This window comes from Lepidochelys kempii, chromosome 10, assembly GCF_965140285.1.
Source record: "Lepidochelys kempii isolate rLepKem1 chromosome 10, rLepKem1.hap1, whole genome shotgun sequence".
Classification (NCBI taxonomy): Eukaryota; Metazoa; Chordata; order Testudines; family Cheloniidae; genus Lepidochelys; species Lepidochelys kempii.
The window spans coordinates 50,408,550-50,425,287 of record NC_136389.1 but is presented as its reverse complement, the minus strand read 5'-3'; the positions used below and the strand labels follow the sequence as shown (position 1 = coordinate 50,425,287).

The following is a 16,738-nucleotide window of genomic DNA, read 5'->3' as shown; positions in this document are numbered from 1 at the left end:
TCTGTGTCCATCGTTAGCAATGTTATCCCACTGAACCTTTCAGCACTCGCATGATTGCTGGCTAATAGTAGCATTCCTTGGTAAACATGCTTCGTAATTTGTTGTTCTTCCATTCTTATAATACGTCTGTACCAAGAAAGCTGCCAAAACTGAACCAGTGCTGATGGAGGTGGTTGCTGGTTTCAGCTACAAATATCCTCACTGGTGATCTTATCCAGCCATTTAATATGGAGGAGCTGATGAAGACGACGAAAATCGAAACCATCAATCCACCACTCTTCAGCCTTCCTCAGCACCCTCCTTTCACTGGCACACAATAAAGTTGGTATAACTGTGATAGGGTAGATCCGCAGTGTCGTAGCAATCTTGATGCCACAGAGGCCACTAAAGGGCCCACATCTTTCAAACATCCTACACCAGTGTCTAGGGTGCTTCCCAAGTTTTTGACAGTTGCCACCTTTTCAATGTCCTGTTTGAACAGGTTAATACTGAGTGGGTTGTAATCTGGAGCTGCATTCTGCTTGATGTTAAAGGCCATGGACTTAGTTTTATCCACATTAACAACCAAACAAATGCATGCTGCTTTTCCCCCAACCAGATTAGCCATCAGCTACAACCATTCACTGAACTGAGCCAACAAGACAACTTCCAAGTTGCCAGACAGCTTTCCATTCTGAACTGCTTATTGCCCTCAAAGTCTTTGAGACTGTCATCTGATGAGGAATGGCATTGTTTGTCATCGGTTCTTTTGCTGCCAGCTTAGTGCTGGTGCCTCAGCCCTTCAAACATCAACCATGGATCAGTGAGCCACTGTCTAGTCTCATATTAAAACAATTAGCTATAATGGAACCTGGAATTTTGAATCTGGTTATATTACCCAGAGAGACTGCTAATGTAGATAGTAAAAGATAACCAAAATCATGAGGCAATAATGAAGTTAGGCCATCTCTAATCAGAGCTGATGTACCAGTGACAACCCTGTGTTAAAATAATAGGGAGAATTATACTGGAAAAACACAGAAATCTGCTTTTGGAGCTCCAGTTAAAATATATGCAGTGAGGTTTCTTATCGCTTTGACTTAACTAAAAACTATTTCAAAAGTAATCAGGTTTCAATTTTAACAAGTCCCTGTCCTAATGTGACAAGGAACATACTGAACAGTGGCTCAGCAGCCTTTATTGCTGTACTTGTGTATTCATTTTCCTTTCTTTTTCGTGGTTTTCCTTTTCATAGGTTTCTAAATGTTATTGGTACTCAAGGGGAAAGATACCAGTGATGAAACTGCAAGATCTCATTCTTAAGAAACCTCAGAATAAAGATTATTTCCTAGTAGACAGTGTGTCTGTACAGTGAGAGGTAATAAAGTTGTATCACTCCACTCTAAAGACTCATGACCTCACAGAGATTCTGCAGCTGAAGAAAGAATAATTCCACGGTCTAGGAAATTCAACTCCAATAGACAGAAGTCAGCAGAATCAGTGGCAATAAAAGGATGAAATAAAATGCTTTAATAATAAAATATTTCCAAGTAACATGAAGAAACTTTTTTTAGAGAAAAGACTCAAAATCATAAAGATGTACAAATGGTATTTATTGCATGCAGAGGTTTTGCAGATTCATACACTGGGATCATTGATGAAACAATTGTTACAGTCATTATGGAGGGATTAGAGGACTAGAAGAGGAATCTGCCTTGATGGACAGAATGGCATTTATGTGTTCCACCAAATTTATGATGTTTTTATAGGTTCAGGAGAGAGAGGGAGAGAGATTACATTGTCATCTCATGGGTTGGAACGGACTTTACTCCAAATAGTTTATTATTCCCAGGAAAATTTCAGTTTATGCTCTATATTTTTACAGAAAAAAAAGGAAGACTATTTGGAACTCTTCATCAAAAACTTTCCAGTTGCTGTGTGATAGTTCCTGACCAAGAGCTCCACATTTTTCAAGGGCAAGATTTTGGAAAGCAGGCTAAAGTGCTAGCTCCATCCCCCCAGAAGAGAAGGGATGGGCCTGGCTTTATAATGCACACAGCTGCTCAAGCAGCTGACCCACGGAAAATGGTTGACTTTAAATTCAGGGAAGAGGTTATTTCAGTTTTCATAAGAGATAGGGTATTAACCCCAGTGTCCTGGCTAAACTCCAGTTTGGATAATTACCTTCCTTCCTACTGAAATTGCCACTCTAGTCTTAGTTGGAATCAATACTAGTCTTCACTTCCTGTCCTGAATTGTACAGTTCTGCTGTGTATTGTTCCACAGCTGCCTCGTTCCATCTAGTAGCCGCATTTCACTGACAAGTGAAGTGATTCCTTGTATCTATTTTTGTCAAGGTCGGCATTAATTTACACCCCAATGCATTGAGCAGTGTCTTGCCGTAGACAGCAGTCTATCCTACCTTCTTCTTTCCAGGCCCTGTCCTTCTTCTTGCTACACACCACAGTTTCCAATCCACTGAGAAATGTGAAATCATCTTCCCTTCCTGAATGTGCAGATAAACTGGGGTTCCTATGGGTAAGAGAGATCCTGATTCCATGGCTTTTATTAACAGCGCTGTTGCTTGCAGTCCAAATCTAAAAATTAAACATGCTCCAGTCCCTGTGTAGAAATGTTTTGATTCCTTTAGGCACATCAAACAAGAAAGGAAAGAAAGGTGGGATTCTAAGCATGACTATTAGAGTCCAGTGTCTGTAACCATGTTTCCAGGGTCACCATCTCCAATGTATGAGAGGAAAATTATATTTTTTCTTGCTTCTCCAATCCATCAGCTTAGGCTGTGGAATGAGATTGGTTTTATGGAAGAGAATGTGGAGACCACATAACTGTATCTCATAAAGATCCAAGCTATCTGTAAGAAAAGAGAAAATAGTCTTATATCTCCTGGATCCTGGAAATTGTGAGTTCCCCATGGAATGAAATCAAAAGAAATTTCTACCCATGAAGAGGAAATAGAGGAGGAATCTGAAAGGCGAATTGATACTTAAGAGAATCAATATAGAATCTGAGAGACGAGAACTATATAGTATTTTAGATGATACAAACAATCTGCCCTCTCCCAAAAGCTGTTCTCTCTTCCTCATATATACTGACATTCTTCCTACAATCCGCTGTTGTTTTAGTTCAGTTGAATGTGCTAAAGGACTTTTTATCTGATTTTAAATCACCATGATCTGCCTTTATGATGCTATATTGTATTGCATAAATAATATGCTTTTCTTCTTCTTCTTCTAGTAGTGTCCCTATGGGTGCTCCACTGTAGGTGTGTCTGCCTCCCTGCACTGCTGGTCGGAGAACTTTGGTAGCAGTGTCCGTTGAGCCTGCACCTGTGCTGTTTCTCCTCATGCTGCGCCATGAGGCTTGCCAGCGCATGCGGGCTAGCTGTCCTCAATTCCATCTCAACCACCTCTGGCTAGAGACAGAGCCGTTAGCTGTCGTTAACTCTCTTTTTCAGTTGTTAATGGTTACCTTTTAGAAACCCTTTAGAAGAAGAAGAAAGAAAGGACTTTGTTCCTGTGGGATGGGGAAGGGGACCCTCCTGGACAAGGGTATGCCCAGCTCTCTGGGGTTCAAGAAGTGTCGCACTTACAGCGAGGTGATTACGGTCACAGACAAGCACTCCCAATGCATTCGCTGCTTCAGTGAGGGCCACATCCCACAAAAGTGCTCTCTCTGCCACCAGCTCTGACCAAGATCCCACAAGGGCAGAGCGCTCCACCAGAAAATCATCTTTTATGGAGGTGGCTCTCTGACCCCAGCCTTCTGGCGGACATGAGTCTTCCCTTCAACTTCGAAGGACAGTGGGTCGAAGAAACAGTCTGGGGACTCCTCTCACAAGTTGAAAAAGAGAGCAGGAAGTCCCCTCAGCAAGCCTAGGGTATAGCCAAAAGCGATCACCATCTTGCTTGATATCCTCAGCACCACTGGCACCAAGTTCATCTGGCACCCACTCCTCTCTTCAACGGTCGATGCCCGGTATCGTTGATAGGCCCACAGACCCTTTGGGCACAGGCACGGAATCTTCAGTACAGAGAGACACAGGCAAATGCCCTAAGACACTCCTAGTAAGCGAGTTGTTGTCAGTACCACCAGCAACACTGGCTCATCTGGCACCAGAGAGATCAGTATGGGCAAAGTCTCCATCTCTCCTGGCACCACCACTAACACCAGGATGCTCGGTACGAGCAGAATTCCATCAGCCTGGTGACCTCGCTATGTTGGAAGCTCCTGACTCTCTGCCCCTTGGTACCAAGATCGTGGAACAGAGCCATGACCAACCAAGCAGGATTTCCCTACAATCATGCCATGCCCCTCTGGTGTCAAGTGAGGGATTGGACAGTGAGTGGGACCCCTGGCTGCACACCAACAGCCTGTCTAGAAGGCACTGAGCGTCTCCTGGGAGCCCTCCAGGCAAGCCCCCTAGGCTACAGCATTGCAGGTCTCGGAACCCCAAGAAGTGGAGAGCAAGAGGTGGACAGAGGAGGAGGTCATACCCAAGGTCATATCCTCGCCTTTGCCGAAATGGTCATGCTGTCGCCACCTTCCATGATGGATGACTTCTGCTTATTCCAAGAGCTGGCGAAGAGAGTGGTGGACACTCTCCACATACCATTGAAGGGGGTTAAAGATATGCACCACCAGCTTGTCAACATCCTCCATGCTTCATCTACCTGCAGGGGTGAAAGTAAGCCAGTACGGGCTGGTACGGCATACCAGCAAGAAGCTGGTACCAGCCCATATGCAGCCAACATTAAAGCACTGTCAAGGCAGCACTTTAACGTCCCTGCCCCTTTTGCCTTCCCCGTCGGCAGCCTTGCCGGTAGGGTCTGTACTGACAGGGCCGCCGACAGGGGGTGGGGAGGAAGGGGTAGCGCGGATGGGCTGGCTGGGGGAGGCTGACCCCCATCCCTGCCCCTCTGCCCGAGGCCCATTCCGCCCAGCCCCTTCTGGGGGCTGGAGCCAGCCCACACACTGGTAAGAATTTATTATTACTTTCACCCCTGTCTACCTCCAAAATCACCCTCCTGATCAACAAGGCCATCCTAGACCCAGCTAAGACTGTGTGGCAAACCCCAGCCTCAGTGGCCCAGACGTGCAAGCAGGTGGACAAAAAATATGATGTTCCCACCAGGGAATCAGAGTTCCTATTCACCCACTCACTACTCAGTTCCATTGTGGTGGATGCTGTGAACTCTCGTGGCTGACAGCACCACCTTAGGACAACACGCTATGACAGACACTGGAAGCCCCTTGATCTCTTTGATAGGAAGGCATATTCTTCGGCCACCTTACAGTTTAGAATTGCCAACTACCAGGCGCTCACAGAAAAGTACAACACGAATTACAATAAATGATACGACTTTACTGATAAGCTGCTGGAGAGTTCCCAGGATTCCTTGTAGGCCATCATCCAGCACGGGCAACCGGTAGCAAAAACATCTTTGCAATCAGCCCTTGATGCTGCCGACACAGCTGCCAGAACCACTTCACAGCTGTTATAATGAGATGGGTGTTGTTGCTCCACCTCTCGAGATTCCTGAAGGAGGTTCAGCCTATGGTGGGGGACTTCCCCTTTGAGGGTGTGAAGCTCTTCGCCAAGAAGACCGACGCCTCTCTCCACTCAAAGGATTCTAGGGCTGCTCTTAGGTCACTGGGAATCTACACATCAGGGCAAAAGAGACATTTTTGCCTTCCATACCAACAGAGGCCTTATTCGTCCTAATTCCCATCACAACGGAACTATGAGCCCCAGAGGAAAAAGGAAAAGTTCTCAAAGTGAAAGCCTTCAGGCTCCCAGTCCTCGACCCAAATGCCTGCCCCTAAACACCACTTTTGATGGGCAGGTTGAGGCACCGCGATACCACTTCCCACTGCTATCTGTGACCATGCACCCATTTGGCGACCATTTGGCAGCATTCTGCAGTGCCTGGGAGCGGATAACCTCGGACAGATGGGTCCTAGAGATTGTCAGATCCTACTATTCCATCCACTTCACCTGTCTGCCCCCTCCACAACACCCTTTCCCATCCCTCTTCAGGGACCCTTCTACTACAGTGGGAGATAGGTTGCCTCCTGCAGATAGGAGCCTTCAAACCCATACCTCAGCATCTACCAGGCAAAGGCTTCTATTCTCGCTACTTCCTAATATTCAGAAGGAAGTGGGGTTGGAGACCCATCCTGGACCTCAGAGCTCTCAACAAGTTTGTCAAAGCTCAGCAGTTCCAGATGGTCACCTTATCAACGATCATTCCAACACTGAAACAGGGAGACTGGTTTTTGGCCGTCGACCTACAAGATGCCTACTTTCACATTTCAATACTACTGGCTCACAGACTTCTCCTCGAATTTACCCTGCAGCATGACCATTACCAATACAGAGTCCTTCCCTTGGAAACTTCTTTGTCCCCGAGAGTATTTTCCAAAGTTCTCTCAGTGATGGCCACCCAGATACAATCACAAGGGATAATGATCTACCCTTACCTGGACGATTGTCTTCTCAGAGCCTGGTCGCTTCAGGGAGCTCTTTGAGCCACCAAGGACACAATACGCTTGTTCATAGGCCTACAGATCAATTCCCAGAGGTTGATGCTCACACCAGTACAATGCCTGGAATTCATAGGGGCTGACTTAGATGCGCTACAGGCCAAAGTCTTCCTACCTCAGGACAGGTTTCTATCCCTGATATCGCCTATAGACACAGCTCAATGCAGCCCTCAAATGCCAGCCAGAATCTGCCTCCAGTCCCTGAGGCATATGGCAGCTAGCATGGCGGTGATTCCACATGCCAGACGTCACATGTGATGCCTACAGCTGTGGTTCAGCTCGGTTTACAGACTGAACAGGGACAGTCTGGACAAACCCCTGTCACTGCCCACCAGGATCAGGAACTCCCTGGACTGGTGGAAGAACCCAGCCAATGCATGCAAAGGGATCCCCTTTTTTCAGGCACCACCTCTGTAGCTCCTTCCCACCGATGCATCCCTCATATGATGGGGCGTGCATTTAAACAGCCTCACAGCGCAAAGCAAATGGCTGCCTGTGGAGATATCCTTGCATATCAACTCCTTGAGTTGAGAGCGGTCCGGAACATCTATGCCCATTTCCTCCTGCTGATAACAAAGGATCACATATAAAGATCCTAATGGACAACATAGCCTGCATGTATTATATTAACCATCAGGGGAAGCCAGATCACCCTCTCTTTGCACAGAGGCAATGAAATTGTGTAACTGGTGCATCTCTCACAATGTTACCTTATCCGTGGCTTACCTTCCGGGCATACAAAACATGATAGTGGACAAATGAAGTCACACATTCCCGCACAACCACAAGTGGGAGATGCACCCATCAGTACTTCACAACTTATTCACACAGTGGGGAACTTCATCCACAGATCTGTTTGCCACTTACCAGAACAAGAAGTGTCCACGATACTATTCCAGGGCAGGGGTCAGTCAGCACTCTCTGGGTGATGCCCTCCTCCTCCCATAGGACAAGGACCTTCTTTACTCCTTCCTTCCATTTCCTCTTCTGCTGAAGGTCCTGCTGAAGATAAAGAAGAACGGCACTCACATAATTCTGATTGCTCCCACAGGGCCGAGACAGGCCTGGTACTCTTACCTGATGCAGCTCGCAATGTGTACCTGCAGAAATGGTCCAGGTTTCAGATTTGGTGCACGTCCCACCAAATCTCTCCAGTATCAGCAACTCTTCCACATATTCTGGAATATACTCTGACCCTTAAAAAATTGGGGTTATTGCTGTGCTCTCTCAGGGTCCACCTAGCAGCTATTACAGCATTTAACCAACCTGTAGAAGGGTACTCAGTACTATTGCACCCGACCACTAAAAGGTTCCTTAAGAGAATAACAAACCTCTTCCCTCAACCTCGACTTCCTACCCCCTCGTGGGATCTAAACCTAGTGTTGAAAGGGCTGACTAGGCCCCCTTTGAACCTCTGGCTACCTGTTCACTAGCATACCTATTGATGAAAGCGGTCTTTCTGGTTGCAATTACCATGGCTAGAAGAATAGGGGAAATAGCAGCTCTGATGGCTCATCACCCATACACAGTATTCTTCTCTGACAAGGTTACACTTAGGCCACATCCAAGGTTCATCCCTAAAGTGACCCCCTCATTTCACATGAATCAGTCTATTCACCTTCCCGCCTCCTTCCTCAAGCCTCACTGAGACAATAGGAAAGCCATATTGCATATCCTCGATGTCAGGAGACCCCATGCATTCTACCTCAATAGGACAAAGGCCTTCAGGAAGTCTCCTAGACTATTTCTCTCTATGGCAGAAAGATCTAAGGGTTTGGAAATATCAGCCCAAAGACTCTCCAAGTAGATCTCTAACTGCATCAGATGGTGCTACCAAATTCGTAACATGATCCCTCCAGCCTCGATCCGTACACATTCCCCGAGATCCATCTCCTCCTCCATCACCTTCCTCAAGAATGTCCCCATTTGAGATCTGCAGAGCAGCGACATGGGCATCAGTCCACATCTTTGCAGAACATTATGCAATCAGCAGGGACTCCACCTTGGATGCCATCTTTAGCTCTCTCATCTGTGACTAACCCACCCCCCAAAGTCCCAGCCCTCCAAGGGGGGTACTGCTCAGGAGTCACCTACAGTGGAGCACCCATAAGGGGACACATCTTGAAGAACAATCAATACTGAACCATCATTACTGAACAAGGTAACTTCTTTTATATACATGTAACATTCAAAAGTTTTCAACTTTAATATTTTTCAAAAATCCTTGAGTACAACAGTATGGAAGTTAACAATGAATAATACCACTTGGGATAACTTGAGTTTATTGTAACCTATTGCTTCTAAAGCAACTGAGATTCCCATATGATTAAAAACCAGTTTGTTAATTGCCAGTTTGCTTCAATATAATCATCCAATGCTTGCTTCATGCCTGGTATACATATGCTTATGTTGCTCTGCCATAGTACTTTATTGCAAAGGATGCACAAGCTAAAAGGCTGGCTAATTTTATGCTCACTATTAACATTTTTAGCAATGTAAATGGAGATAATAAAGCCAATCAAATCTCACACTCCACAGTATAGGCTGATTATCTGCCGTGGTGATAAAGAATGTTTCCCTCCATGTACAGCACTGCACAGTTAGCTAAGTGCTTATGGGAGACTTCCTTTGGCACAGATATTGGCCGCTGCCCAGGTCAAGATGCTGGATTAGTTGGACTAGTGGTATCCAAGTCAATATGGCAAATTTTATGTTGATTTGTTTGAAAACTGTCCATTCACACATCATAAATGTTATGTTGATTGATATACAAATTCTTAGATTGACACATACATGAAATCTGGAAGGAGTTCTGATGTCCAATATGAGTTTTGACATATGGAACCAAAAGCAGACAAGCAACTGTTTATTTCAGGGGGGGGCATTATGTCACCTTTTTCATTATAACATATCTAGGGTGACCAGATGACAAGAACAAAATATTGGGACACATGGGGAGGCAGCCACAGGCTCACCCCCCCACCAGGGCCAGCTCTAGGTTTTTTGCCACCCCAAGCAAAAAAAAAAAAAAAAAGCCAGAGTACATCAGTCGGGACGCAGGACAAACAACTAAATAGCGGGACAGTCCCGATTTTATCAGGACGTCCAGTCACCCTAAACCTATCACAATCTAATTTCTCTTTCCAGCATATTTCTTAAATCAGCTCTGAATTAGAGTCATATGTTGCTCAAGGATCGCAAGAGATTTCTGTAACTCATAGAAAATCTAGTGAAATCTTTAAATTGATCAAGGCTCTAATATCTGCCCCCCCTTATGCTCGCCCCAGAAAGTTATGTATACACCTGAAAAATGCACGCTAGATCTATAAAGTGTACATATACTAGCTGTGAAGGTTGTGGCATTTATCGTCTAAATTATGAATGATTAAAATGAAGTGTATTTTAAGAGCTGGTAGCTGAAAACCAATGCAATGTACTCTTAATCCAGTAGCATTGCCTTGAGCTACTCTGAGGCCTCTTTTTAAACTCAGACATTAGCACAAAGCACACCTCTGACTGCAGGCATTTAAAGATCAACAGGGGCCAAAAAAGCTTTTAAGATCCAGTGAAACCAGGAAAACAACCATGTTCCCTTTCAGTGTCAAGTTAGATTGCCGTCTTACGAGTGCAGCTATTTCAGGTACAGAGTGCTTAGTGGTTTGGGTCTTGTTGTGTGGAGAAAGTGTTCCATGGAAAACATCTGTTTCTTTCACCTGCAAACCACAATGTGCTGTGAAAAGGCAGGACTGTAACCACAGAGACCCAAGGGGATGTGGGAAATCTGGCTCATAGGGATGAGCATGATTTTCTGAAACATGGTATCGAAAAGAACTCTTAAAAGGAGAGGATGCTTTTAAAGCATATGATACACCGCAAATTGGATAGATCAGGTTGCTTTTAAGCTTGAAGTTCTTACTGGATGCTCTCATTATGTTCATAATGGTAATTGTTCAGTTCTGCTCAAAATCGTGACAAAATATGTATATATTTTGCAGTTACTGTAAAATTCTCATTGTTTTACTATAAGAGAATTAATTCTTGGTGGGGAAAAAAATCAATTGACAGTCAACTACTGTACAGAAAACAGAACTTCTTTAGTGACTATAAAATGCACAGTACAGCTGGTGTTGTTCTGTTAGTGCTCTCATTACATATTTTTCAGTCTAAAATCAGATGCAGATTTCATATGTGTTGTTACATCCGATGGCCAGATCCTCTGCTGGTGTCAGTCATCAGAGTTCAGTCAAAGTCAATAGAGAACTTACATGCCCTGATGATTGGCCCTTAATTCGTTCTGAAAATATTTATCATTGAATAAGGGGTCAGATCTTCAGCTGGTGTAAATCAGCGTCACTCCATTGGCTTCATGGAGTGCTGTGAATTTACACCAGCTCAGGATCGAGTCCAAAGATGGTTACCATTTGGGATTGTTGTTCGATGTCCCAAGCATTTCAAGCATTGTGCTGTTTTGAGGTGTAACTTCCATTGGTTTAGATAAATTCTGGAACAGTCTCATGTTCTTTTGATTTATCAGGTGAATCAGTGTAGCGTAGTGTAGTTTCTTTCCCCCACCTAAATTCCATGTTCTGTTTATATGAACTTACTGGGTACAGGTTAGCATTTTTATTAGTTAACTCTGTATCAGAGCCAGCAAGCTGAACATCAAGAGTGAGGGAAAAGAGGCCAGAAACAGACTGAAACTTCCAGAAAGATGAAAAATCATCAAAATGGAGTGTGACAGCAGGATAGGTTTAAAAAAAAATACAAGTAAAAGAGAGAGAACCCTAGGACCACCTGGTTAGCATCCCAGAATACCGAGAAAGGGGTTGAATTAAATAATAATACCCCTAAGCCAGAGCTAAGACTTGCAAGTCAAATCTCCAACGCTAGAGAAGATTCTAGAGGTATTGATCATTCACAGATTAAGGGAACAGCTGCAGATTGGGCAAGCAGGAGGTCATCATTAATAGAGAAGCAACACAAGAGAAGAGCACCACTGCTGTTCCAAAACCATAGCGAATCATCCCCTTTATAAAGAACAATCAGGTGGAAGGAGATTGCTCAGTAGTGTAACTGCAGACATCAGATTTAGAATATTTATACTACTTGGTATAAAAGGCTCAAAGAAGCCAGCAGAATTAAGACAAACTTGTCCTTTTAAAGCAGATCGTATGAGTGTGTGGGTCAAGTCTTATCTGCTCTGCGTGGACATTAAAAATCCCCTGGCATGTTTTGTAGGAGTAAGGAGTTGCCATGGTTAAAATTTACCCTCTTCCCCTGTTTTTGTTCTGTCAGCAGAGTGCTGCCCTCTGCCCCAAAAGTGGCTACATTTCAGTGTCATAGTAAGAATATGGTTTGCTTACCATTTCAGGTGCTGCAGGTGACTAGCCTCTGTGAAAATGAGGCTATTTATTTAGATGGCTAAATGAAAATTTAGGTGCCTAACTTTAGACAACCAAATTTGAGCATGTTGGCCCCAAAGCTACATCATCCATCCATGGTGTAACCCCACTGAAGTAAGCAGAGCTGCTCCCTAGATGAATGAGGCCTCTGTAGTCTAGACATTCTGAACAGTAACGTGACAAAACTGTAGAAAAATAATACATAATTATTATGTATTAATAATACATAATTCCTTGGATTTATTTTGCTGTGTTAACTGACTCCTTTTTTCAGCCATATATCAATGCACAGGAGTAACTATTCCCTAGCATATTTCCTTTTATCCTTAATAAATCTGTGTTAATGGTGTTCATTTCATCTGACTTGGTAGAATACCTACAGGTTTTATTTTTTGTTTAATCTTACAGGGAAGGATGACTTTTGTCACTAAGACACAGGACTTGGGAGTCAGGAGATATGTGTTCTGCCCCTGCTGCTGCCTGTGTGACCTTGGGCAAACTTGTCTTGGTTTCTGCAGTCTATAAATGGGGGATAATAATATGCACCTATTCCTCAGGGTGCTGTGCTGCTGTGCTTATTGCTGTTTGTAATGCACTTTGAGATCCTTGAATGCAAATCTGTAGTAGTGCAAACCACAATTTTATAGCTTACGCTTTCAGATTAATTACAGTACAGCCATACAATATGTGCAGACTTCGGATGTAAGCCTTTTCAGTAAGGAGTTGCTTACCAGCACACAGACATCAGGGAGCATACCCTACAGAGTTAAATATCCAAACAATTTAGGATCCCTGGAGAGTCAAGCTCCAGACTGAACATTATTGTCACTTTAAATCAATAACCATGGATTGCAAAGAGTGGCATTACTTCTACTTTGTGTTGAGAGAAATTTCCCAGTCTGTTTCACTTAAATGATGGGGTTGCCATTCTTCATATCAGAAGGCTTACATTTGCTACCATATAAAGAAACTTAAACAGTGCTCAGTGAGGAACTGGTCCCGAAATCCTTATGCAGGCCAAAGTCCCATTTACCTTTAGTGCCCGAGTTAGGGTTGCAAGATCAAGCTTCTTGTGAGACTGCTTCCAAAGACACCATTGCATATCTAAAAGCAGCTTATAACCTCACAGTGTGTGTCATCCAAGACACAATGAATGGGGCTAAGGTAAATGATGCAGCAGAGTATTGCATAGTATGGTATTTCAATCACATGGATTAGAAAAAATAATCAAATAAATGGCTTTCTAATGGCATTCCCTCTTACTCTTCCAGAGGCCATAGTCAAGGATGATATGAACAACTACATCAGTCAATATTACAATGAGCCCAGCAGTGGTGAGTTTTCTTTAAAGATTTAAATTTAAACTGCATTGCAGAGTATCAGACATGTGTAACTGCTGTATTGCACTGAATGACATAGAACAAGCAAGACTGAGCAATTAAGTAGATCAGCCTGGGAAATTAAACCAATCTCTAAACCTATCATGTTTTCCATGAAAGTTTATATCAAGGTGATAGTCTCTAAAGGATAAGGGACCTGATCTTGCTCCCACTGAAGTCATCCATAATGGTTTCAAGATCCAGGTGTGCATTTTTCCTAGAGTAAGTTATCCAGTCAATAGAGTGGTTCAAATGGCCATGGAAAAGAAACCTAGGGAGGAAATAAATGAATAGAAAATCAGCTGGAAGTTAACTTGCTGGGAACCTTTTAGAAACCCCTTGCTGGGAACCTTTTAGAAAGGCTAAACTGAATGAATGAAGAATAAGAAAACTCAATGCCAGACAACATTGACTTGTGAGCAGAAGCACTGCATCATACTTCAAATGGATTTTTTACTTTGTGTTGAATTGTAGCCACTAAAGGGTCATAACATATCATTTTGCACTGCACTGAACAGCTTTCATACACGAATACCTAGTAGTTTGGATTTTAAAAGGTATGCAATAAAGCAAATAGTCAAAGCAGTTCACTTGACTCTGTGCAAATTTGGTTAACAAAAATACCACTGCTTGTGTGGCATTTTTATGTTCCACTTAAAAAAATTTATTCCCAAATGTGTTTAAAAATAATCAGGAGTATATCAGTCCCATATACACCTTCCTGTGTCCGAGTGACCACAGATTCCATTATGGGACATTTGCAAATACAGTATTTTTTGGATACACAAATTTTAAACTGTAAGCTCCTTGGGGTAAGGGCTGTCTTTTTTTGTTCTGTATTTGTACACCACCCAGCACGATGGGGTCCTGTTTTATTACTAGGGCTCCTAGGCACTACAGAAAATACAAATAAAATATTTCTATGAATGTAATCAGCTCTCTCCACTTATCAAACAATTTTACGTGAAAATATGCTGTCGAGACTATCTTCACAGATTTCAGAGACAGGCTATTTTCAATAGACATTTCTATTATTTTACTTACAGACAGCGGAGTTCCTGAAGCTGGTATTTGTGTCATTACCACAACAGCCATTGACGTGCACCACCCCAACATATCTTCTGACCTGTTCACAGTGGAAGTGCCCATAAAGATAGGAAGTAATGGAACTTCTGTTAGTGTCACATCAGGCAGTGCCTCCAGATCTACAGAGAGCTCTGTAACCAGAGCCCAGAGTGACAGCAGCCAAACCTTTGGCTCTTCCACAGACTGCAGTACCACCCGGGAGGAACCCTCTGAATACTGCCCCTTAGACAGGGCTGGGAATGCAAAACATGATCAAATGGATTCTGCAAGGCACAGGGTCAGCAATGCAGTAGTTCAGGAACTGTTATCATCATTGTCAGAGGATTCTTGCTTGACACAAAAAGGCTTAGATCCAGTCAACCTTAAATTGCCTAGTCCAGCAGGGTCCACCAAAGCCAGTCCTGAGCTGGAACATAGAGTGAACATTTACAACAAGAAGAACCAAGAGAGCTTTGATGTGCTCCAGATTAAGCCAGTTATTCACCTTCAGCAAACCGCCTCGGTGATCAATGAAAAGTACAAATCTTTGGAATCCAAAGAGCAAAAGATGAATAGGGTCCCAGATTCATAGTTCTCCACAGTGGTAGAAAAGGACGAGACATTCTAGAGCTTTAATGGCGCCCTCAGAACAATCACTGGCTGGATATCTTGCTCCTTGCGTGGTTAATGAATTGAATATTCATAAAATGCATGAGTTCTGAGAGCCAACATGAATCCATGACATTTCTAGCTTCAGAGGTCCTCAGGCCAATCCCTGGATGAAGAGAAAACGTTCTATATTACAAAACAATGACCGCAAAGATGTACATATTCTTAATCTTGGTTTTGTGAGGTTTTTTTAAAAATACAACAACAATTTTTATGGAACTCTGATCAGCCTTCTATCAGGTCAAGCTTCAGCAGGGTATGGTACATGCAGATGTAAACTTCTCCTTCTACGATTTCTTACTGTCCCTTTGTACATGACAACAGCTGTAAACCCCTTTGTACAAATTCTGCAATTATTTTTGTTCTTCCCAAAATCTTTTTTCAAGGAGCACTTTGAGTGATGCAGATTAAAGGGAAAAAGTGTGATCTGTTTTTATTTTAGCATGAGCTCTTTAAAAACAATATTTTGGAAAGGAAAATATCATTTTCACTTCCAAGTCAACACGAGTGAAAAATGGACATTTTGCAAATTCAATTTTAATTAAAAAAACCGAACAAAATAAATGTTCATTCAGTGTTTTTATTCACAGATTTGTAGGTAAGCTAGATTCATGAGATAATTACTGTGGCTTTAAATCTTCCATTTTGGAAAATATTTTAATCTCATTTACATTTGACTCTGAGTTTAATGAAGTAGTACATTGAACTCACTTGAATATACAGTGACTATTGAAAGTGGACACAAACTTTTTTTTATCGTCACAAGAACTTTTAAGACAGTTCAGCTCCTTAAGACAATTTGAAAGTTAACGCTAAGGTTCTCCTCTAACCTAGTAGTATCTAGCAGCAGGTGTAATGCCTTTGGCCCAGATCCTCAGCTGTGGCTGAGGAGTACAAAGTACAACACAGGAGTTTATGCCAAGGTAGATGGGCCAGCTATGTGCTCAGCTCATGCCCAGGGATAAGTTAGGAGAGCCAAAAGGCTGCTTGCTGTAACTTAACCAGTATGGAGACCAGACCTCTTTTCCCCAGCGGCATACCGCCTAAAGGCCACAGGGAGAGGGCTGGCATAAGGACCAGTACACCAGTTGTATGCCACTGGCAGATCCCCCTGCAGTGGGGTCATCCTCCCATAGCCAGCTGTTATTATTTATTATTATTTGCATGCCAGATTTAAGACTTATTTGCACCAGTAGTGTGACCCAAAGCAACCACAGTACAGCTTAGAGCATGAGGCATTGAGGGTTTTTTTTTATTTATTTATAGTTGAATTGTTTACAATTTACAGAACAGATCCAGTGAAAATCCATGTGCTTTTCTGTCCCTTTTAGGTACAGCGCTGGTTTTATGGGAAGGTGTATTGATCCAATCCACCTTTACAAGTATTAGGGGCCCAACTGGCCTGGCAAACACACATATGCAGCTCCTAGGGTTTCAGTGGAAGTTACCCATGCACTGTCAGGGACAGTCAGGCCCTAGAACACTTGCCCATATGTGAAAATTGGGCATTATCAAAGGCAAGGATTGGTTAATATCTCAGGAAATTATCCATTTTATGGTCTACTTGCTAGACTGGAGCACTTGCAAGTATTTCAGCTGTCAGTTGGGATAAGAACATAGGACCTGCCATTAGCAGGTCAGACCAATGGTACATTAGTCCAATAGCCTGTTTTCATCAGT

The 16,738-nt window shown here is 43.2% G+C and overlaps 1 protein-coding gene and 1 long non-coding RNA gene across 3 annotated transcripts in view; one reads left to right on the top strand and one right to left on the bottom strand.

Annotated features, from left to right (window-relative positions):
• The window catches only part of TMEM266 (transmembrane protein 266), a 191,388-nt gene extending 175,783 nt beyond the window's left edge, over positions 1-15,605 (top strand). For both annotated transcript variants that reach the window (XM_073303518.2, XM_073303520.2), the window contains 2 exons: positions 13,217-13,279; positions 14,371-15,605. In XM_073303518.2, coding sequence (XP_073159619.1) covers positions 13,217-13,279; positions 14,371-14,981 — 674 coding nt within the window. In that variant the 3' untranslated portion in view covers positions 14,982-15,605. The remainder of the gene's footprint in view (positions 1-13,216; positions 13,280-14,370) is intronic.
• LOC140917936 (uncharacterized) lies at positions 5,380-7,659 on the bottom strand. The gene is made up of 3 exons (XR_012161041.2): positions 7,411-7,659; positions 6,481-6,606; positions 5,380-5,658 (listed from the first exon to the last, which is right to left on the bottom strand). It is a non-coding gene; the product is annotated as an uncharacterized LOC140917936 (long non-coding RNA).
• Positions 15,606-16,738: the final 1,133 nt, after the last annotated feature.